The sequence below is a fragment of the Microtus ochrogaster genome, chromosome 17 (genome assembly GCF_000317375.1).
Source record: "Microtus ochrogaster isolate Prairie Vole_2 chromosome 17, MicOch1.0, whole genome shotgun sequence".
NCBI classification, from domain to species: Eukaryota; Metazoa; Chordata; class Mammalia; order Rodentia; family Cricetidae; genus Microtus; species Microtus ochrogaster.
The window spans coordinates 7,429,549-7,454,576 of record NC_022019.1 but is presented as its reverse complement, the minus strand read 5'-3'; the positions used below and the strand labels follow the sequence as shown (position 1 = coordinate 7,454,576).

Here is a 25,028-nt window from a genome sequence, read left to right as displayed (position 1 = left end):
CAAAATGGCACCCAATGTTCAGCAATGTACATCCACATAAAGCCTCAGAAAGCTTAATTTAAAAAAAGGCTTCTAGATCCACAAAATCGAGAGTCAATTGGAGCTTCTTGGTAGCTGCATTTTTCTTTTCAGATAGGTTCTGTTTGCTGGTGGTGAGCAGAGGCGTGGCTCATTTAAGAGAAGGCTTCCTGACTCAGTATTAGCAGCAAAAACTGCATAACTTCTTTAAGAGATGGCTTTTTGGTACATGCTGGCAGTAAAAACTCTAACTCTTAAGGGCTGGAGAGATGGCTCAGAGGTTAAGAGCACTGCCTGCTCTTCCAAAGGTCCTCAGTTCAATTCCTAGCAACCACATGGGGGCTCACAACCATCTGTAATGGGGTCTGGTGCCCTCTTCTGGCCTGCAGGCATACACACAGACAGAATATTGTATGCATAATAAATAAATATTAAAAAAAACCCTGACTCTTTTGGGAGGACCTGCATTTAAATGGGTTTATGAGTAGTGTGCTACAAATTACCTAATGGCGCACAGACACACTGCCTTCCTAGAGCTGGGGTGGTGAGCATGACTCACAGAGTCGGTGAACATATTTCTGCCATGTTGGATGGGGCAGAACCAACAGGCAGGGCCATAGAGTTGGTCCTAGCCACACTTGCTTAACGTTTAGGGAAAAAATGGCACTCCTGGTCAGAAAATGATTAGATATACACAATAAAGACAGATTCAGACAAAAATAAACCTCTGAATGGGTCACACTGTATTCAAAAAATTTATGTAGGCTTGGGAGAGACAGGAAAAAGAGTACAGGTATAAAAAGAAGCAAATAGTTTTAAAAATAAAATAGTTTTAAAAATAATATAAAAGAGTACAGTCATGGATTAAAGAGGTATAGAAAAATAAGTCACATAAAGATAGAAAATACAGTCTAGATTATGTATGTTATTGTGTTTTCTTTGAATTTTTTGCCCGTGAATGAGCTAACTATAAAGATATATTTAATTTCATTGTTCAATATGCTAAGCCAAACCAGCATATATATTTTAAAAGGTATCTTGACTTCAAAATTTGGGTCTAAGGATATGTTGCTTTGGATAAGATGTTCTGCTTTTGTTTCCACAGAAGACGAGAACCTGTGGATTCTTTCCAAGTTAATATGGTTTGATGGAACAAGACCCCCTTAAGGTCTCCATCACCCACCAAACAGCAGGAAGCAGTTTGGAGAAAACTATGTCCAATTTCCCAAAATGATTTTTTATAAATGTTTGTTTTCATTTAAGGTGGGATATAATATAGAAATGAATACTTTACATTGGTATGGTCTTTGATTTATTGATACAATAAATTAAGGTCAATTTTGTTATATATACACATATATATATATCTGCTCTTGTTTAAGGTATTATGTTTATGTCTCCTTTAAAAATATAATATAAAAATATGATATATAATTAAAAATTATAGAATAGTCATTTATAAGAGTCAAACTTACAGTCATGTTAGGTTTTCTAGACATACAGAAAAAAATTTCAGTTAGATATTCTTTAAACCTTTCAAAGACCTACAGAATATGGCATCTAAAATGTTTTAACAACTTAAGACTTTTCTCAACAGTGAGACATGTCCGCTTCTGGCAGCACCAATTACTTCAGAGAAGTTGATGGGCATTGAAGAAATTCATTTTAGAATTTGCCTTCAATGTGACAAGGCTAGTCATTTGGGCAAGAAACTGCTCTTGCCTGGACTGCTTGATGGTATGCTATATGAACCAAACATGCAGGGCACACAGAAAAATGGCTGCTGAAATTGCCTAAAGGTGAGACAGTTCTTTAGGGTTCCTGCTTCATGAAATAACTGCCAGATATTCTGCAGGAAACAGAAGAACATGACTAACAAACTGGCAATATGGGTAGAATACATCCTCAAATTTCTTGCTTCGCGGAAAAGTCTGCTGGATACTATGGGCCCACAGGCTGAAGGAGGATGCTCCAATGGTACAGAAGAACTCTGGTTGCCTATTGAGGCATCGAGATGTCTCTGTCATTTCTAGTGTTTTGGAAGTTGCTTACAATGCACTTCCTGTTTACTTAGGTAATAGTATATCCAACTGGGGTCTTTGAAGAGCTGAAGATAGATAGTTGTAATTTTCCTTAATTATGATAAAAGATAAATTAGATATAAACTTTAGACTCACAAAAATAGGATAGATGATAGAGTATTTTCCTTAATTTGCCAAATATAAGTGGACTAAATATTATAACTATAATTCTTGTTTGATAGCTGTTTTGTATATGTAATTTTACTATGTTAAAGTTAAAAACCTTTTTAATTAGACAGAAAAGGGGAGATGATGTGGGATGTTATTCTGTATAAGTGTTGCTTTTTTTGGTTAATGAATAAAGCTGCTCTGGCCTATGGCAGGGCAGAATATAGCCAGGCTGGACGAGATATATATAAAGTAGGCTGAGTCAAGCAGATGCCATGTAGCTGCTGAAGGAGAAAGATGCCAGAATATGAGAACTTTACTGGTAGGCCACAACCTTGTAGCAATACATAGACTAATAGAAATAAGTTAATTTAAGATGTAAGAGCTAGTTAGAAATACGCATGAGCTATTGGCCAAACAGTGTTGTAATTAATATATTATCTGTGTGATTGATTTGGGTATGGGTGGTTGGGAAATGAATGAGCAGCCTCTGCTTACACAGGTGTTCTGTTAACTCACTAGTGTGGGATGTTTCCAGTTTCTTTATGTAGGCATTTACTTTTATGACCTTTCCTCTTAACACAGCTTTCATTATGTCCAATAAATCTGGGTATGTTATGTGGTCATTTTTATTGAATTTTAGGAAGTTTTTAATGTCTTCTTTATTTTTTCCTTGACAGATTGGTGACTCAGGTAGCATTGTTTAATTTCCATGTGTTTATGGGCTTTCTGAAATTAGTGTTGCTGTTGAAATCTAATTTTAAGCCATGGTGGTCTGATAAGATACATGGAGTTATTCCATTTTTTAAAAATATATATCTGTTAAGGTTTGCTTTAATATGTGCTCAGTTTTTGAAAAGGTTTCATGAGGTGCTGAGAAGAAGGTATATTATGTTTGGATAGAATATTCTATAGATGTCTGTTAAGTCCATTTGAGTCATTACATTTGTTAGTTCCCTTATTTCTCTGTTAAGTTTCTGTCTGGTAGACCTGCCCAGTAATAAGAGTGGGGTGTTGAAGTCTCCCACTACTAGTGTGTGGGGTTTGAGGTATGATTTAAGCTTTTTAAAAAAAATATATTCATTTATTTATTTTGTATACAATATTCTGTGTGTATGTCTGCAGGCCAGAAGAGGGCACCAGACCCCATTACAGATGGTTGTGAGTCACCATGTAGTTGCTGGGAATTGAACTCAGAACCTTTGGAAGAGCAGGCAATGCTCTTAACCTCTGAGCCATCTCTCCAGCCCCTAAGCTTTTTTTTTAAAGATTTACTTATTTACTATGTATACAGTATTTTCAGTATTCTGTCTGCATATGTGCCTGAAGGCCAGAGGAGGGCACCATATTTCTTTACAGATGGTTGTGAGCCACCATGTGGTTGCCGGGAATTGAACTCAGGACCTTTGGAAGAGCAGGCAGTGCTCTTAACGCTGAGCCACCTCTCCAGCCCTGATTTAAGCTTTATAAGTGTTTCTTTTACGTATGTCTTAATTCAATGCTTCATCAGGATCTTCTGGCTTTGTTTCCAGTGAGTATTCAGGTGTAATTCTGATAGGTCTGCCTTTATATGTTACTTGGCATTTTTCCTTGGCAGCTTTTAATAGTCTTTATTCTGTCTGCTTAGCATTTTATTATGTTGTGAGAGGACTTTTTCTTGGTCCAGTTTATGTGGTGTTCTATAAGCCTCTTGTATCTTCATATGCATATCTTTCTTTAGATTAGGAAAGTTTTTGTCTATGATTTTGTTAAATAAATTTTCTGTGCTTTTGAGTTGGACTACTTCTATTTCTATTATTCTTAGGTTTGGTCTTTTCATGGTGTCCCATATTTCCTGAGTATTTTGTGTTAAGCTTTTGTTAGATTTAATGTTTTCTTTGACCGATGAGACTATTTCCTTTATTGAGATTCTCTCTTCCACTTCTTGTATTCTACTGTTTATGCTTGCATTTGTGATTCCTGATAGTTTTCCCATATTTTCCATTTCCAGAATCCCCTTGGTTTGTGTTTTCTTTATTGTCCCTATTTTGGTTTTCAAGTCTTGAATCGTTTCTTTTACCTGTTTGATTTGTTTTTTCTTGGTTTTCTTTAAGGGAATTGATTTCTTCCAATTTTTTTGTCTTTTCCTCCTTTTCTTTGAGGGAATTTTCCCCTTTCCTCTTTAAGGGCCTCAAACATTTTCCTAAAGTTATTTTTTAGGCTATTTTCTTCTGCTAGGTGTGTATTGCTTCTGTATTGGTGTGACTTGAAGTTGTAGAGCCACTAGTTTTTGTTGATGTGTGTTGCTCTTTGTGATGTTGAGTGTGTTCATACCTTGTCTACCCATCTTTTTTTCTGATTGGTGTAGTTGGGGCCATGTCTATGGTGATCCAAGGTTCAGATGATTGCTCTTTCCTGGTAGAGTCACCCTGGAGGTTAATCGCATTCCAGGAGGGTTGCTCAGCATTCCCAGAGGTCCCTCTGTACTCTGTAATCCTGGAGGTGTTCAGGTTTGCTCCCCCAGAGGTCGCTTGCTTGGGCCTGCTTCTACAGAGGTTGTTTGGGCCTGGTCACGTGATGTTGGCTGGCTTAAGCCTGCTCCAGAGGTCGCTGGCTCCTGCTCCCTCAGAGGTTGCTGGGTCAGGCCTGCTTCTGCAGAGGTCCATTCTAACCTTTTCACATGCATTTTTTTCTTCTTGAATGGCTGCTGTCACTGGTATGTCCAGCAAAACACTGAACACTAGAGTTAAAAACAAACTTCTCTGCCTGCTTCTGATGCTGCATGGAAAGCATCCAGGATCCCCCACCCCTCAGCATCATGCTGGGTTCTTGGTGCTCAGGATTGAACTCAGGGTCTGATGTACCCCAGCATGTGAGCTCCTGAGCTATACCCAGACCCTCTAAGATTTGGCAAATACTCTTTATCAGAATGAAGACACTGTTTCCCACTTCACTGACTTTTAATAATGATACATTTGGTTAATGTTTGGTGTATAGTGACATCATTAGCTGGGCATGACGGTGCATGCACAGACCTTCAGTACTTGGAAGTGAAGGTAGGAGGATCAGAAGTTCATCGCCAGCCTGGGTGTTACATAAGAGCTGTCTCAAAAGGCCAAAGGACAACAAAGAAAGAGACAGTATATGTATACATGGTCCCTTCTGCTGTTACTGTGTCAGGGTGGTGGACTGTATTGACTGATTTCCTAGCTATGGAGCTCACTGCTATTTCTATTTTGACCTCATTCTGCACTTCACACATGGATTGGTTTGCTTTTTCTGGGTAAGGGCAGAATTCTGTACTTTGGTTTGTGAGGACAGGACTAGAATTTACTTCTTGGCAGGTCTTTCTCTGGTTTTAGTTACCAGGAACATCTTGGGCTTCCTTTCCTTTATCTTGTGTTTCTGGAGGGTTTGTAAAAGTTTGGCATTACCTCCTTAATTCCAATGAAACCATGTGCACTTGAATGTCTTTGTGGGAAGATTTTGGGATAGTGATTTCTAGGCTTATGAACAATCCAGACACCGTATCTTGTTAGTTTTATTGAAGACATGAGTCCATTTTATCGGAGCACATATGAACTGGGTGCCACAATATTCAATATTCCATTTTTGTGCTTGGCTATCAGTAGCATCTGTGGCACGGTCTCCTTTGATACAAAGTATTGTTAATATATCCTTCCTTTCCAGATTATTCATTGATTTTGAAAATCTGTCACATAAGATGCCAGAGATGGCTTAGGGTTAAGAGCACTTGCTGTCCTTGTAGGCTCTACAAGAGAAGTGGTTCTCAACCTTCCTAATGCTGAGACCCTTGTTTTTCATGTTGTAGTGACCCTCAATCATAAAATTATTTGCTGCTATTTTATAACTGTAATTTTGTTACTGTCATGGATTGGAATGTGAAGCTCTGATATGTGATCCCTAGGTTGAGAACTGCCGTGAGGATCTGGATTTGGTTCTGAGCACTCACAAGGGTCTAAGGAATCTGATGCTCTTTTCTGGACTTCACAGGCACTGCATACATGTGGTGTACTAAAAATATGCAGGCAAAGCACCTTTACACATAATAAAAATAAAAAATTCTCTAAAAAGCTATTGTGTAAGTAAGTAAAATTTAAAAAATGAAACATGGATGTTTTGTCTGAACATACACCTGAGTGTACACTAAATGCTGCCACTTACAGAGACCACAGAGAGAGTGTTGGATACCCTAAAACTAGAGTTACAGAGAGCTGTGAGCTGCCAGTGGATGCTGGGAATTGATCTGGGTCTTCTCCAGAGTAGCCAGTGCTCTTAACACTGAATTATTGCTCCAGCCCATACACAAAAATTTAAAATAAATACTTTATTTAAAATAAATAAAATTTAATAATTATAAATAAATAAAATTTAATAGTTATAAATAAATTTCTATTTATTTAAAATAAATAAAATTTAAAATAAATAAAGATGGATGTAATCAATAAAATGGCTAATTATAAATTTTATAGAAAGCTTAAAACTTGTTCTTTTATTATGGAACATTAAATACAATTGAATTTAACCTTCATACAATCTTTCTTCAAAAAGTTACAAAACAAACAAAATAAACCAAAATATGTAATTAGTTAATTGAAGTATGAATTTCTCAGGAGTCTTATAACACAGTGTGAAATTTAGAATAGCAAGGACCTGTCCTGATGGATTTTGTGCTTGATAAATCTTTTAATGTTAGGTTTTACCTAGAACACTTTAATTTGGACTCAGAAAGAGGTTCTGATAGCCTCTGAACACTGAAGTTTGCAGTGTCTGGGGCCAGAGAGGTAACTCAGTGGGTAGGAGTGTTTGAGCCAATCCTGGGAACCTGAGTTCAATCTCCAGGACCCACACTGGGAAAAGAGTGAACCAACTTTCACAGCTGTCCTTTGACTTCCACACCTGGGCTGTGTGTGTGTGTGTGTGTGTGTGTGTGACTAAATTTGACTTAAAAAAAAAGATTATAGTGTTTATATGAATTCTAACATTTCCATTTGAGACATTTGAGAGTATGAACCTAAACATCTCAGTTCAACATTTGGGTCAGAGGGTCTTTCTCTTCCTTAAGACACTCTCTGACATGGTAGCATGGAACCTGGTTAATGTAACAAGCTGTGTGTGCCTGCTCTATGAGAAAGCACTGCTGGAGGTGCTGGGGAGACAGAAAGCTCCTTGCTGTCACTGAATTTCCATTCTAATGGGCTGAAGAGAACAGACATGCAGAGCAATTGCTGGTGCTGCACACTGTAAATAAAACACTGAAGCAGGGGATGGGAGAGAGACTGCTGGGGGTGCAGGAGGCTTCCTCCAGGTGGTTCTCCTTGATGACACGAGTGCCAGCTTCTGCATGATTGAAAATGCTTGAATGAGTGCAGTAAGGACAACCAAGCAGAGGGAAGAACGAGGACTTGGGCACAGGGTGCCATGTCACAGGGGCAGATATAGAGATTAGCTGTGGAAGGTCCTCCAGGTGCCTATCTGCTACATACAAATTCTGAATGACTTAGCTGGGTGATGGTGGTGCACGTCTTTAATCCCAGCACTCAGGAGGCGGATCTCTGTGAGTTCAAGACCTGCCTGGTCTACAAGAGTTAGTTTCAGGACAGGCTCCAAAGCTACAGAGAAACCCTGTCTCGAAAAACAAACAAACAAGCAAAACAATAAAAAAGAAATTCTGAATGACTGAGGACATACTGTTGAATGGATTTCTGAATCTCTGTTGACCAGCACTTTCAGTTTCAGACTGAAAATGGATTAGGCAGAGTCAATTTTATTTCTCTTTGCTTCCAAGACAGTTTACATTCAGGAATGGGAGAATCATTACAAAACCAAGGAGAATAAACTCTATCAAAGGCTTTTCTATGTATTTAGCAGCAACTCTAGCAGGTGTATTTAGTTTGATCAACTCCTAACACTCTTATACTAAGAGCACAGTCCTTTCCATCAGTATGAGAGTAGCTCGGAATGAAAGGACCACCTAAGGAGCCGTTTCCCCGGTGAACAGACTGGTCATTAATCTACTGTCTAGAGAAGCTGCTTAAAACCCTGGCACTCGGCCCACAAGCAGACGCACCATCTATCAAGGTAAAGATTACATAGATCAACTATTACTGGCTTTGATCACTGTCCATACTGTTTATCACACCTGACAGAGTGCAACTCACGTAGATGGCGACTTTCGCCAGTTCTCAGGCTGAAAAAGTAGGCACCGTGCTACCCGACAACTTTTTCATCTAGATGTTAACAAAGCACAAATGCTCACTAGTATGGAAGTTACAAACTGAGGCAATCTGCACATTAGGACACTTTCACAAGATGTTACAGATGTGTATCTTATCACTGTACCACCATACCTGGCTCTTTCAAGAATATGAATATATATGCATGTGTGTATATATATATTTAAGTTTATTAAACTAAGGACCATGGAAGTTAAACAATTAAAATAATTAATAGAAATGTAGTTTTCTTCCTTGAAATTATTTCTTCAAAAATTGATAAGTGTATCAATCCCCTGGCTATCAAGTTCCATTTCTATAGCCAGCACAAAGAGCCCACTATAGGCATACAAGGTTGGCTTTAAAGCCTTAACCTTCAAACAATCAGTGATGTGTCCCAGTAGTCACTTTCTGTTTCTTTTCTATGTGTTGTGCACGTGCATGTGGAGGTCAGAGAGCAGGCTGGAGTATTCTGCCATCACTCGCCATTGTCTTGAAGCCATCTTGAGTACTTACCATCTTCTGTAGCTGACAAGACTTCAGACAAGCTTCCATGCCACCACGCCTTTGTGATTTTTGCCTCAGGTCACCCCCAAACATTACTGAAGTGCAACTCTGAGCTTTGGAATTGTGACAGTGATACCTGCAGGGGTCTTGTTCAGTATATCTGAGAAGATTACGTCTAGATGAGCGGTGGTGGCGCACGCCTTTAATCCCAGCATTTAGAAGGCAGAGGCAGGCGGATCTCTGTGAGTTCAAGCCCAGCCTGATCTACAGAGTGAGTTCCAGAACAGGCAGGGTTACACAGAGAAACCCCTCTCAACCCACCCCCCAAAAAGAAAATCACCTCTAACTCCACTACTATAAAGACAGACACCTCATGACTAACAGGAATAACACCACAAAGTTTATCCAGGTCTTGGAGAATTACACATGTGCAAATTCTACAGGTTGGTTAATCTGAGAGAATCAATTCTCTACCTCATGGCCTTTTCATATACACTACCCTCTAAGGTAGATGAAGTAGCTGGACAGCAATGGTGTCTTCTAAAACACTGCAAAGATATTTCAGGTTCTATCTGTGCAAGCGCATTTCCTTCCATTGCTTTAATTTAAGTTCCTTTAAAAATGATCATATATCTCAAAAGGGGGTGCCGGTGAGGTGGCTCAGAGTATCAACCATAATGACCTAAATTTGAACTACAGGATCCACAGTGGAAGGAGAGAACTGCCTCCTGTTAGCTGTCCTATGACATGTGCCCCATGGCATGTGTGTGCTCCATATGTACACATCCATGTACATATGTATACATACGCACACACACACAAATCTCAAAATAATTTCCCAAATTTACTGATAGAAAATTTTCATTTCCTATTTATTCTCCAGTCTCTACGTCTCTTTAAACATTGTATGTGTATGAATGTTTTGTGTGCATGTTCGTATGTGTACTGTGTGTGTGCCTAGTGCCTGTGAATGTCAGAAGAGGGCATAGGATTCCTTGGAACTAGAGTTACAGATGGTTTTGAGCTGCCATTAGGTTCTGGGTCCTACACAAAAGCAAAAATAATGCTCTCAACTGCTGAGCTAACTATCCAATCTACTTAACTTCTCTTTTGAAATGTTTCTGTAGTAATTCCTGTTGACGAACAAAACTTCAGATGTCTCCACTCAGTCCCTATCTATTCGACCATTTAGGAAGTTTGGTATTAAACATTTCCCCTGCTACTCTTTTCTTCCCAAGATTTGCTAGTCTTTCTCTTAGTCTTTCTGGATTCTCCAGGATTCTGCTTGTTGCTCTTGGAAAGCCAACGATTGCCATCACTGGGAATGAGACTGAGGGGAACTCTTTGATAAGGCTTCTGCACTCTGATAAATGCACACTGCTGATAAATCTGCTTCTAGTTAGTACAGAATTGTAACAGATGGAAAAAAATCATAAAAACCTATGAGGAGTCATTATTTAGGCTGCTTTGCCAAGTACCTTTATGTATTTGCTGCACGTCACTGTAAAACATTTTTTCTGGACTGGGACTTGCCATATAACCTGTGCTGGTGTGAACTTTGTGATCCTTCTGCCTTACCTTTATGAGTGCTCTTTGCTACACTAGGAATCACAGAGACTACATACATTACATCTATATCTAGGTAAGAAAAGTAACAAGGAATTTAAATTAGTCTATTCAACTAAAAAGCCTTTATTCTAGAGCAGAGATTTAACTTAATCATGTGTTTGTTACACAGGTATTTTTGTGTGCTTACTGCGGCATGTGTATGTTAAATGCTGTATATCTGCAGGCATGTGTGAGTGCCTGTGTTTGAGCAGAGGCCAGAGCACCATGATGGATGCCCTCTTCTATTGCTCTCTGTCCTCAATCTGGAACTCACTGGTTTCTGTTAGCCTGGTTGACTGGCATGTTCCCGAGATGTACCCACCTTCATCCCCACACTGGGGTTATAGATGTGCATGGCCACATGTGGGTGATGGTGATCTGAATCCAGGCCCTCATGCTGTGCAGCAAGTACTCTCAGCCACCGAACCATCTCCCTGGCCTACTGCCTTCATTTCTAAAATTAACTCTTAAAATAAACAGAGCTACCACTCCTGGTCACTTCAGGTAAGACAGTCTCTGCACTTTAGCCCCGAGGGTCCGCCTGCCACATGACAGCCTACTCAGATTTCATATCATCCACCCTCCCTTCCTCACAGGCCTAGATGGACACATCTATTCTGGATCATTCCTAATGATGTTAAGCATTGGTGAGTCTACTTTTTGAGGGGCTCCACTGTTTTACAGTTCATTCTCTACTGAGGTCTTTTTCTGCTCTTCCTCTGTTCCAAGGCTTTGCAAGAGTTTCTTGTACAAAACAACAACAAACCCCCCCCCCCCAAAAAACAAAAAACAACCATTGTCAAAGCTACGGTATGGAGCTGGGTCAAAAATTTTACTAAGTATAATTTATGTAGAACAAAATACCCCTTACATAGCCATGTAACCACCAGTGATCAAGACTTGAAGTATTCAGCATTTCAGCACCTCTTCTCTCTCCCTTTACTCCTTCCTGGCTGCAGACAACCAAGGGTCTGCTTTCCTTGGGAATGGACATGAAGAACTGTATATACACAGAATCCTACAGTTCATACTTTTTCCTTCATTTTGACTCATCCCTCCTGCTGCTTACTTAACACTTTGTTCCTTTGTGTTGCACAGTAGAAGTCTACTGCATAAATAACATTTATTCATCTCGTCACTTTTGACAAACATTTTGGTTGCCCCCAGACTGGGGTTGAGTAAAGCTGCTATGTATATTTATATTCAGGTCCTGGGTGAACATGTGTTTTCTATTTTTATTTATTTATTGAGTGAGGGTCTCACTATGTAGCCTTGCTGGCCTGGAACTTCGTATACACACAAGACTGGCCTTCAACTTATAGAGATTCACTTGTCAGCTATTCTGTGTTTTTGAGACAGGGTCTCTCTCTGTAGCCCAGGCTGGGTTAGAATTCACTCTACAGCCTTGGTTGGCCTAGAACTCATGGCAAGCCTTCTAAATTTCACAAATATTAGGATTACATGGTTGAGCCACCTCCCTCACTTATATACTCACTTATATACTCTCTTTTCTTTGACTGTAAATCTAGGAATAAAATTCTCAAGTCATACACTAAGCATGTATTTAACTTTGAAAGCAGATGGCAGTTTTGCTTTTCGGCCCAAGCATCATCTTATTTCTATGAACAATATACATATACAATAAAGAGACTGCTATTTGTTTCACTCCCCCATAGCTGGCATAGTGGCCCACACCTTTAATACTAGTAGTACTCAGGACAGCAAGAGTCACAGAGAGACACCCTGTTTTGGGAAAACAAAAACACCCGACCAAACCCAAATCCCCAAAACCCAACCAACCAACCAAAATGCCACAAATCAGTCATTTATGTACACACATAATTTGTCATTCACATACCCTCACTGGTTGACAATGATGCTCACAATCTACTAAGTTTGTAAGCATTTCCCCCTCTGCATAAACTACAGAGTACAACCAGCGGTTTGCTCTGAGATGTTTCTTTCATATCAGCACCAGCTTTTAGAGAACAGAGTGGAATTCACTGTTTTGAGGTTTAGAACTATGTCCTCAGAAAAAATATTATTAAATACTCAGCTGTATTTATAGTTTTTCAAATATTAGCTGTACCTAGTTCCTAAAACATTTGCACTAATTTATATTTTTTGGCTTACCTTTCTATTACTTGTTTTTGATACGAGAGTGATTTAAAACACATCTTTAACATGCATTCTTTAAAGCTGTATGATGCAGCTGCCAGAAGCGCATCTCTCCTAGGATCTTATGCTCTAGGCGCTTGTCATTTCCCCAAGACTGTATTTCAGAAGTTTTTAAATTTATTTTTATTTTATATATATGAGTGCTTTGCCCACATGTAAATTTGTGCTCTATGTGTGTGTCTGGTGCCTGCAGAGGCCAGAAGAGGGAATGGAACCCGGGTTCTCTGCCATTAGGAACTAGGTCTGAACGTGCAAACGGTGTGACCCTTCAAATGTAAACAGTGAGCACTGCTTTGATGTTAAAGGAAATGTTAATCACCGCACAAGCACCAGGTGTTACGATAACCCCAATACAAGCATGTGCTCACCTTAACAAACTCCTTTCTTTCAATCATCTCATTACCATCTGCATCTAGCATTTTAAAAGCGACATGGAATCCAGTGTGAGGTTCTGCAAGGAGGTGAACAATGAACAATTATTTAGTTGCTGGCAAAATGCTAAGTATTTGTAGCTACAAAAACCATCCAATTTGAAATAAATGACCAAAAAGTATATAAGCAAAAGCCAGAGGAAAGAAGGATCTTGTTCATATTTTCTTTCTTTCTTATTACTTTTTCTTTCTTTTTTATTCCTTACTTTCTCTTTCTTTTTTGAGACAGGGTTTGTTTGTGTAGCCTTGGCTGTGCTGGAACTTACTCTGTATGTAGACCAGGCTTGTCTTGAACTCAGAGATCCACCTGCCTCTGCTTTCAAGTGCTGGGATTAAAGTGTGCTTTATCACTACCCATCTAGGAAAATTCTCTTTCAAACAGTACTTGATGTTGAAGCTCTGGCCTCTCAACATCGCCCATGGAGCTGTGGCTGGGCTGCACACTCTGAACAGCAAATTACCGTGAGAACTTGACCCTACCTCTGGCTTTCTGGTATTCTCACGGCACTCCTGCTATTTTCATATTATTGCTATTCTTTTTTACTTTTCTGTTTTAGTTTTTAAAAACCTTTTATCTTGCCATTCTTGACAACTATAAAATGTATGCCCGCATACCCTTCAGCCAGGTTCCTCTAGTGTTACCATTTTACAATTCCAAAATACACTTATCAAGACTAAGATATTAACATTGCTACAGCATATGAACCATGAGCAGCAGAGTTTGTAATTTTCATTTATGCTGTGTTTGCTTTAGAATCAATGTAAGGTATTTTGCACTTAGTTGTCATGTCTGCTTAGTCTCATCCACGTATGAGAATTCCTTAATCTTTTCTGTTTCCACTACTGGGATACTTTGAAGGGCAAGAATCTTGTTCAGTTTTTTTTTTTTTTAAATATCCCTAAGAGGCCAAACATGGTGTCCCATGCCTTTAATCCTTGAGGCAGAGGCAGAAGGGTCTCTGTGAGTTTAAGAGAGTTTCAGGCCAGTCTGGGTCACATTGTGAGAACTCACCCTCCCTCTTCCCCGTCTCAGAAGGCTAACCATGATTTCTCTCTTTTTTCCTTCTCTTGGATAACACTATGATTTTTCTTCTCCCTCAGAAAACACTATGATTTTCCTGTTTTTCTGTTCAGCAAATGCTCTGTCTCAGAAACAAAGTTACAGGGTGCCATAGTGTGTGGGTAGAAGAGCACACTCTAAGTTAACATTATTTTGCAGATGGAGAGATTAAGATTTGTGTGTGTGCGTGTGAGTCCACCTGTGCACGTACCTGTGGAAGCCAGAGGCTGATGTGGAGAGCTTGGGTTATTGCTCTCCACCTTATGGCTCTCACTGAATCTGGAACTTTTTCCGCTATTCTACTAGACTGGGTAGCCAGTGAGCCCCACTCCCAGTACTGAACTACAGGTGCAGACCCTCATGCCTGTTTTTTCTGAATGCTGGGGTCTGAACTCAGGTTGTCATGTTTGTACAGTAAACACTCTAACTCACGGAGACATCTCACCAGCTCCATTCCCAATGCTTTTAGTGATAAACACAGAAACATCAAATTTCAAGTCCTGCTTGTTAAGAATGAGAACTCCACATAACTGTTATAAAGAGAAGCAGTATACTTACTCGTGAGGATTGTAAGTAAGAAAAGATACTCGGTATACGAAATTAGCCCTGAAAGAGAAAACATAAAAATAAATCAGGAGATAAATTTTAGATGAGAACCATGGAAATAACTAATATTGAAACTTCACCTCTGTACAATTTGACATTTTATTCTACATCTTTGGTATAGTGGAAACCACTGTATAATAAGAGTTGAAATACAGCCACATTTTAAAAAAGACACTATTCTTCATCAAGTTTTACCTCCAGCAAGGAGGTCATGATAGTGAATCTTATGTGTCAGTTAGATTGGGCAGGGATTGGCCATTTTCCTGGGTATACCTATGAGGGTTCTCCAGCTGAAATCAGTCTATGGACTGGTAGACTCAATAGAGGAGACTGACTTCTCAACATGTGAGCATCATCTAGTCTGTCAGCAAGATGCCAAGGAAACAATTCAGGCCTGCCCTCCCCTTCCTTACCCGCTGCATCCTCTATCCCTCTACTTTTACTCCTAGCTCTCCTGGTTTTCAAGACTGGGCTGAGACTGAATCCCACTCTTGCTCTTGGGTCTCTGGCTTACAGAGGTCACACCAACCTGCAAATCTCCTATGAGTTTGGCTTCACTGAACAATACTGACAGCTGCTGTTTAGCAAGTAACAGGAGTTCACTAGCATCTCATCTGTAGGTTACATAACTTAGACTTAGTTTTTCCTATTTGTAATACCTTACTTGATTGACGGAAATTTACAACTATAGTAGCTCAGCTTTGGTTATAGAGAAAGTCAAACTGTATAACTTAAAATGTTAACAATCCAATCTTTGTTGTAGTAACTTCATTTCCCTTTGAGAAACCATTCTTTTTCATTCTTAAACATGCAGTTTGGGTGGGACACCTTGCTTTTCCTTCCATTTCCATGATACTGAAGGAGGCATTTTATCTGAGTTAGGTTTCTGTTGCTGTGATAAAACACCATGACCAAAAGCAACCTGGGGGAAGAAGAAGGGCTTACTTCTGTTTATAGTTCTTTAAAACAGTCCACATACAAGAAAGTCAGGGTAGGAAGTAGAGACAGGAACCTGGAGGCAGGAACTGAATTAGAAGCCATGGAACAAGTGCTGCTTGCTGGTTTGCTCAGCCTGTTTTCTTACACCACTTACAGTGATCTGGGTCTTCCCATATCAACCACCAATAAAGAAAGCACCCTACAGACTAGCCTAGAGAGGCATTTTCTCAATAAAGATCACCTCTTCCTGAATGACACTACCTTGTGTCACACTGACAAAACAGTGGCCAGCCAAGATGGCAAGTGGCTTGGGGCCCAAGCTGGTGAACAGGCTGCTCTAGGGACTGGTTCAGGGTAATTCATGACTGAAGCTAGGCCACTATGAGCGGTTCTGCATGATTTCTACCGAGAATGCCGGAGCACTGACTTCTTTTGTGTGCACTCGATGATGTGAGAGTTATAATTAGGACTAGGAGGCCATGGCCAAAGACAAGACAGCACTTAGAGCCTGAGAGCCCATAGTTAACTGGAAGGCTTAAAAAATGGGTACTGGTCTGAGCTCCAAATCCAGGTAGCTTTAGGGCTAGCTCCGTATCTGGTCACTAAATAAACTTTCTTGTTGGAGTAGTGATGGGTTTTAGGTTAATGCAATGAGGAGCATCAGTAAACGCAGAAGTCTGACTTTAACAAGAATGGCTGTTGGAGGAGTTAACAATTTGTCTCTTGGTCAGGAGCTTGGTATACTAGCAAAATGCACAATTTACAACTGAACAGACTTTATCATGAAGAACTCAACAACAGATAAAATCACACAGACTCTTAGTTATATATTATTATATATTACATCTATAATCACAGATACTTAGTTATAGATTATTATATTAGATAATAATATAACAAAACTCAGGCCTAATAATTATCAACTTGTGAGTCTTATTTTGTCTTTGAATCTCTACCTCTCAGTAGATTATTTTGAAACGAATCTTATATATCATATCACTTCAAAGCCTCCCAGGTAAAAATATTCAAAGGCTGGGTACTGACTTCCTGTCCTCACAGCTCTCCTCACTCAGCTATTTCCTTGATTTTGAAGTAGTTGTGTTTTCTCAGAGTGAGGACATGTAGTCCGTCTATGGATACCTCTTTCTGAAGGCTATTCAGTGTTACATGAAGGGAGAATAAATTCTATGTTTGTCATGTCTTGCTCCGAGAAGAAGTGCTCTAATGTTAGTCTGAGGATCAAAGCATTTCATCCCTTGGTGGCCTTAAAAAAAAAGGAGAAAATAGTGTTTTTCTATATTTCAAAGGAATAGAGAGGGGGTGGGGGGAGGAGCAACCTCTAGACTGTCCTGGGCTTGGTGCCAAAGGAGACTTTTTTGTCTTTAAACACAGGTAAATGTCCTTTAAGCATAGACAATTTTTGAAAAGGAAAACTCCATCGTCTTTCTCTGAAACACTGACTTAAGTAAACACAGTTGAGAAGTGTAAAAACAGTGGCTTGTGCTCCAGATGCAGTACAAGACAACAGAGAGCCCTGCAGCGCCTCCTAGCTGCCTCAGAAAGTGCTTCTAGAGAGACCCACATCCAAGGGCATCCTCTGGAAAACAGCTGACTGCTTGTTACTTTGATGGGAAACTGAATGCTGCTAAGTGGCAGTTTCAAAGCTGCACGATACAGAGACAATTATTTATTTATTCTTATGTGTATTGGTGTTCTGCCTGCATATGTCTGCGCACCATAAGGATGAGTTCAGACAGTTGTGAGCCGCCATATGGTGCTGCCAATCAGACTTGAGTCCTCTGGAAGAGTAGTCAGTGTTCTCAATCACTAAGCTACGCCCAGCACAAACAGGAAAATGTTTTTAAAAATTTACCTTTAGAGGCTGGGTAGTGGTGGCACATACCTTTAATCCCAGCACTCAGGAAGTAGAAGCAGGAGGATCTCAGTGAATTCAAGGCCAGCCTGGTCTACAAGGTGAGTTCCAAGACTGTTATACAGAGAAACTTTTGTCTCAAAAAACAAAACAAAACAAAAAAAACCAAATAGACAGAAACAGAGGAATTGAGAGAGAGAGAGAGAGAGAGAGAGAGAGAGAGAGAGAGAGAGAGAGAGAGCAATTCATAAAAACTTACCTTTAAAGTTTGATAAAGGATCTTTAGGAGCCACTAGGAGTAATGAGTGAACAGTTCCTACACTTCCAGAAATATTTTAAAGTTGGAACCACACTCAAACACAATATGTTCAGTAACGGCATTCTGAGAACTGTATTTCCCAAAGAGCCTGGGCTATCACTCTTCCATGGGGATATATTTATATCTTACAACAATGTGCCTTGTAATTTATAGTCAGAACATCCTTGAGGCAAGTGTGATATTGACAATCTAGCTCAGTTTAAATATTCAGAATAAGTATAACTTATACTTTACTTTTCTTTCCAAAGCATAGTGAATTTTATCTCAAGAACATTCTACCTTTTGTTGGGTATGTTATAAATTCTGATAGATCCTATATGGTGTGAAATGGAGTATCTTAAATTGTTCTTTACACAGTTTTATTAACATTGGCAGTGAAGTACAGGTGAATCTTTCCTTCTTTCTCAGAAATACAGATCTCAACAGAAAATAAAAACAAGCAAAGAAAATCCCTGATAAATTCCTCCTCAATTGTTTTCTGTCTGTGATGACTAGACTTTTTTTTATTAGTTGAGGCACCTGACTCTGCAATCCCTGCGGAGATAATGAAAATGAAGATAGCGTGAGTGCCAGAATTTATCTTTCCCTGCACCCTTCTGGTCACAAGTACAGGAAAGCTGAGTCTACTGACTCAGAGCACACACATTCCTACAAACTCCCAATATGAAAATCGTAGGAGACTGTTACCTCTAAAGCACATAGGTTTATTCTGGTGCTATGATTGGGAGGGATCCAATAGGAAGAGGTTCTCAACCTTCCTAATTCTATGCCTTTAATACAGTTCCTCATGCTGTGGTGACCCCAATCATAAAGTTGTTTTGTTTCTACTTCCTGACTGTAATTTTTCTATTTATGAATCATAATGTAAATATCTGATATGCGACCTTTGCACAACCTGTAGGTTGAGAACTGCTGCAATAGGGATACTAGAGTGTAAAGATCACTGGGTAATTCAATATTAGCACTGTAATGGAATTCTGTGCTGCCTACTATACACTGACATACTGAGGGATGAACAGAACTTGACGTAAGCAGCTACTGATTAATATTTACCAGAGTACAGTAATGTGTATACATGTATTTGTTTTGTGGACCTGGGGATCAAACACAGTGCCTCACGCATCAGCCAGGAGCTCTACCACTGAGCCATACCCCTAGAGCTATTTTGAAGATTCCTAAATGTTTATTTTTCAAACCACCCACTCTTTCCCCACCATGTATGCTTTCTAACATCACTGGCAGCTTTTTCTTGACTTTTAAACTTTCTTTTCTTCCTTTCCTTTCCTACTTGACTTCCTTTATTACTATCCTGTTTAGGATCCATGTACAATTTGTCAAACTTCTTTTTTTTTTTTTTTTTTTTTTCAAGACAGGGTTTCCCTGTAGCTTTGGTGCCTGTCCTGGAACTAGCTCTTGTAGACCAGGCTGGCCTCGAACTCACAGAGATCTGCCTGCCTCTGCCTCCCGAGTGCTGGGATTAAAGGCGTGCGCCACCACTGCCCGGCTTTTGTCCAACTTCTTTAGTAGTCAATATTCTTTATGGCTTCCTCCAGGACTACCCTCTACTTGCCCAGCATAACTCTAACTCAACTGCAGCATTCTGCTGCTCCACGTGAATGCAGGGCGAGCACAAAGCTGACTAGCAGCTCCATTCTTCACGAACCACATCTCTACTTGAAGCTTCTCACAGTTATTTTGCTTCTCAATCAGTTCAATCCATTTTCTTATCATGGAAGCTCCTCCCTACTCCTTTCTCCACTATTCTGCTTTGTCCGGGCTGCTCCTCAGGCCCTGCTACAGTATATAGATGGGCACTATCTATCTCCTCCCTCCTGGCACAACAGAAAAGCCAGTAGTTAGTGGCAAGATGGCCTTTCCTTCTGGCTTTTAAACAATCCCTCTTCTCCTAGTTTTTAGGATTTGCTGTGCTTAAGCTCCGCCCCTTTTCTCTCACCAGTAAGAAATACGCTCACATCTCTCCATCATAACTAACATGCCCTCAACTATTTGCCCCCCACCTCCCACCCCAGCTTCCTCTTCCTAACTCTTCTGCTCATGCCCAGGCCTCTCAACTAGGTTTCATTTAATTTTCTCACAATGACAACCATTTCTCAAAAATGGCTTTGTATCACACTCCTCACTGACCTATATCACTCTAAGCATCAAGTACTCAGGACAAAAATGGTGGGCTAGCAGCTGGTTTATGTGAATGGTAGAGAAGAGCCAGGATCAAATAGAGCAGACTGGATTCCAGAGGGAGAGGGGACCAGCACTAGAAACCACAAAGGAATGAGAGGGTAGCATGGAGAAACCACAGCCGACTCAGCCACAAGCTCCTGCAGTCTAGCCCCAGGGCTTGGGGTGGGGAGCAGGAGCCCTTCCAGAAGGAAATGCTGGTGCTCAAGGTGAAGGGACTGGCAATACTGCTCACAGCACAAGCCCACAGTTCTCAGAAACCTCAATCCAGTTCAGGTTCCGGTGAGAAAGCGTATTCCACAGTGGTGAGCAGTTCCAAGGTGTCACTCCTCACCACTGTCTTGACCCTGAGCACAAGGATAACTACAAACCAAGGACTCTGTGGCTGTAGGCTGAGGCTGACCAGTGAAGAATAAAGGAGGAAGTCCTGCTCTTGGTGGCTAGGGGCAGATCTCATTAACTGAGAATAACACTGGAGTCTGACAGCCCTAAGCTTGAGGTCAGTGGGTAGGTCGACCTCAAGGATTCTGTTGTAAAGACTACGGATTCTGAAGCTCTAGGGAACTACCTGTCCACAGCTGTAGCCCTCCAGCAGGGTGTTCAATATGTAGTGGGTTTGAACGTGAAGGAGATGTTTGTCTGTAAAGATCTCAGGCCGTGTTTTCTTCCCTTATGCCCAACACACTTGGGAGGTGCCCTGCAGTATGAGGCTCTTCAGGATAACAACTAAGTTTCAGGATGGGAAAACCTCTGCAAAGCTAACTGTGGCCAGCAGAGGGCCCCTATACCCAAAGGAAGCTACCCAAATGAAGACTGCTCTGGCTGACTTCTAACCCTTGTCTAGATCAGGCTCATACCAGTAAGAATCATAGCAAGACACAAGTCTACAAGATCACATGACAGTGCCCTGGCACACCCACTGCAGACTCCAGTCCTACAGTACTCAGAAAGAGCCTCTCTGACACTGTATCTTTTGTTATTGCCATTTCCTTCCCTTTATGTTATTCTTTTTATTACTATTTTGTCTTTTCCCAGTATTTTAAAAATTTTATGTGTATGAGTGTTTTGTCTATGTGTATTTATGTGTATAAATGTATGTGTACAACTTGCATTCCTGAGGCCCTCAGAAGTCAGCAAAGGGCACTGGATCCCCTGGAACTGGAGCTATGGATGGGTGCTGGGAACTGAACCCTGGTTATCTACAAGAACAAATTAACTACAAAGATTCTTTATTGAATTCCAAGCATTATAGGTCAAATAAGACAGTTACACAGTACTCTAGCCAACATTCTTCTAAGTACTTCTCTAAAGTAGGTCACATCAGAGGCCATAAAGCAAGTCTGAACAAATATGAAACAAGTGAAAGAATTCATTGTATCTCTTCAGATCAAAGTTCAATAAGAGTAGAAATCAACAGCAAAAGAACCTATTGAAATTATACAAGTATTTCTACACTGTACAATGTACTCTTAGGTAACAAGTCACTGGGTCACTGAAGAAACCAGGGAAGAAAATGACGACTTCCTTAAAAGTGGAAGCACATCCTATCAGAACCTTTGGGGTACAGGTAAGACATGTGTAGAGTTTCTAACTATGACTGCTATGTTAGGAAACCACAGTGGGGCTGGGAAGGGCTCAAGTCAATTACGCCTCTCTTTTGCAAGTATGAGGACCTGGGTTTGATCACCAGCAACCACATAAAAACCCAAGATTTGTCACTTGTATTGGTTTAATAAAACACTGATTGGTCAGTAGCCAGGCAGGAAGTATAGGTGGAGTGACCAGAATAGAAGAATTCTGAGAAAAGGAAAGGCTCAGTCTGCAGTTGTAACCAGATGCAGGGGAAGCAAGATGAAAATGCCTCAATAATAAAAGGTACCAAGCCACGTGGCTACCAAATACAAGGATTATAGGTTAATTTAAGATGTAAGAGTTAGTTAATAAGAAGCGGCCAAGCAGTATTGTAATTAATACAGTTTCTATGTGATTGTTTCAGGTCTGGGCAGCCAGGAACGAACAAATGCCACCCTCCCCCTCCACCCCCAACAATGCTGTAAACACAGCACTGAGGAGGTGGTAACAAGAGGCCTACTGGGTTGGCTGTCTGTCTAGACTAATTGGTGAGCTTCAGGCCAATGAGAAATCCTGTCTCACAGTGGTAGACAGTATTCTTGAGGAGGGCACCAGAAGTTACCTTCAGGTCTCCATGTGCAACGTCACTGAAAAACAGTGATCTTATATTTGAACAACTTAAAGGTGTATCTAAAAGTGTTAGAAAAACAAGAACAAGATAAACCCCAAAGCAGTAGATAATAAGAAATAGGATAGAAATGAGCTGGACACTAAAAGAACAATACAAAGACTTAATGAAACAAAGTAGGTTTTTAGAAAATAAACAAGATAGAAAAACTATTGTTCAAAAAAATTAAAAGAGAGGGAGGATATGATCAATCAAATTAAGCATGAAACCAGCACATTACAACAGATACCAACAAAATTCAAAGGAACATTTGAAGGACTACCTTGAAAAAAATCTACATTCCAAAAACACTAGAAGATATGAATTCAAAGATACAGGTACGCTACCAAAATTAAATCAAGAGGATATAATTAATTTAGACAGCTCTATAACAAGCAATGAGACAGAGGCAGTAAGGTCTCACAACAGCACACCAAGACCAGATTCTTTCCCTCATTCTACCAATCATACCCAGGAATAGGTAACACTAACACTCTTCAAACTACTCCATGAAGCAGAAAGATAGGAAAACTGCAAAACTAATTGTGAGAAGCTGGTATTAACCCTGATATCAAAACCAAAGAAGTGCACAGCAGCAACAGAAGACTGCAGACTGATTTTCCTGGTAAACAGACACAAAAAGCCACAATAATTTGCAAATTAAATTTAAGAATGCAATAAGGAGAATAAACATTATGGCCATGCTGGTTGTATCCAGGGATGCAAGGATGTTCAATGTATGTAAATCAAGAGATGTGATGCAGACTCAAGGACTGAAGTTACATCATTTCAGTCAGTGCAGGAAAACCTTTTGACAAATGCTGGCATCAGGATATAGCCTTCCAAAGGCTAGGACCTCTGTGTACATCTGCATGCCTGGCCTACCTCTCCTCTTTACCATGTTCTCTCAGCCCCCGGAAGCATTCTCATGGTTTTCTTCTGTTCATTTTGCCTGGCTTTTTTATATCTTTGTACAGGACTCCTTAATTTCCACACAGGCCTTATCTCTTTTCTCTCCACTTTCCCTCAACACTTCTCTAGGACTTAATCACTGATGTTAAATAATTTATCTTTTATTGCTTTAAAAAACTTGACACGCCTTTAATCCCAGCACTTGGGAGGCAGAGGCAGGCGATCTCTGTGAGTTCGAGACCAGCCTGGTCTACAAGAGCTAGTTCCAGGACAGGCTCCAAAACCACAGAGAAACCCTGTCTCGAAAAACCAAAAAACAAAAACAAAAAAACAAAACAAAACAAAACAAAAAAAAAAACTTGAGAAAGTTATTTCTCAACCATTTATTACACCATGAAACACCAGTTAAATCACATGGCACTTTCTGCTCCTGCCGTCCCCGCTGCAGTGTCTGGCAGAGCTACATGGATAACCTGATGGACGATGGCTGCTTCCATGAGGCCGCCATTGTCGGCTACTGCGACGCCAAATACGTCTGGGCAGCCACGGCAGTAGAAATAGATATGATTGTAGGAAAAGGCAGGGAAGGTTTCTTTTTACCAACGGTTTGACTCGGTGCAAAGAAATGTTCAGTGATCAGAGATAGCCTATACGTTGATGGTGACTGCACAATGGATATCCGGAAAAAAGAGTCAAGGTGGGGAGCCAACATACAATGTTGCTGTCAGCAGAGCTGGTAGAGCACTGGTTATAGTCATGGGAAAGGAAGGTGCCCATGGAGCCACACTTAACAAGAAAGAGTATGAACTCGCTTTATACCTGAGGAGGTCTGATGTGTAAGCAGCTTCTTCCTTCTATCTACCAACTGTCTTCATCACCACCCCAATTACGATCACAGTGCTACCAGACTGTAGATGGTAGCTAGTTTTTCTTTATCTATTTTCTAATGTCACGATTCCCAAAGGGTCATTTGTATGTTAACCACTGTGTGTAACCAACCTTTATCTGGTCATTTGTATGTTAACCACTGTGTGTAACCAACCTTTATCTGGCATCATAACTGCAGCACAATAATGATTTGCATGAAATCTTGAAATTGGGGGAAGAGGGCATGCCGAATTGGGCATCACTTTGTCTTAGGAACTAATTAATGGAATACTGATTACTAAAATAATATTAAGCAAGGTGCCGGTTGTACAATCTCTAATTTGATCAAAGTCTTTTCAGCACTTTGAGCATTTACTTGGCTCATTTAGTCTTCCTTTTGTAGCACATGGTTGGGAGGAAAAAGTGCATGCATCTTTATTTCACTCTTTCCTCATCCCTCCCTTCAAACATGAGGTATTTGGTTTTTCCATTCTCTTGTGTAGTGCCTGGTTTATTTAACTTAATTAATACCTCCTTTGTTGACAAGCTATCGAGAGCTGCGGTGATTTGCTTTTAATACTATGATTGCACTTGAGACAGACTCTTTGTAGTGTCTATAGGATATGAAGAGTGCAACTGTCAAGAGCAGGCACTTCCTCCCATGACCGTGCTACAATAACCACGCCGATCAGATTCCCAGGGACATTCTGTCATTGCAGTAGCTCAGACTTCTTGTCTTTGCACACCAGCTCTCTTTTTGAGTAAAATTGTAAAAGGCTGCCATTATGGATATTAGGTTCCCAACATAACCTTCTGGAGTGTGTCCAGTTTATTTTTCATGGGACCAATGTTTATTTGCAGCTTAGGTTTT

General features: G+C 40.2%; 1 protein-coding gene and 1 pseudogene across 1 annotated transcript in view; one reads left to right on the top strand and one right to left on the bottom strand.

The window, feature by feature from the left end:
• Positions 1–25,028, bottom strand: part of Micu2 (mitochondrial calcium uptake 2) — a 90,655-nt gene that overhangs the window by 15,789 nt on the left and 49,838 nt on the right. The window contains exons 5-6 of the mRNA XM_005355420.3: positions 14,765–14,812; positions 13,084–13,166 (exon numbers count right to left, since the gene is read on the bottom strand). Coding sequence (XP_005355477.1) covers positions 13,084–13,166; positions 14,765–14,812 — 131 coding nt within the window. The remainder of the gene's footprint in view (positions 1–13,083; positions 13,167–14,764; positions 14,813–25,028) is intronic.
• LOC101986950 lies at positions 22,602–24,557 on the top strand (annotated as a pseudogene).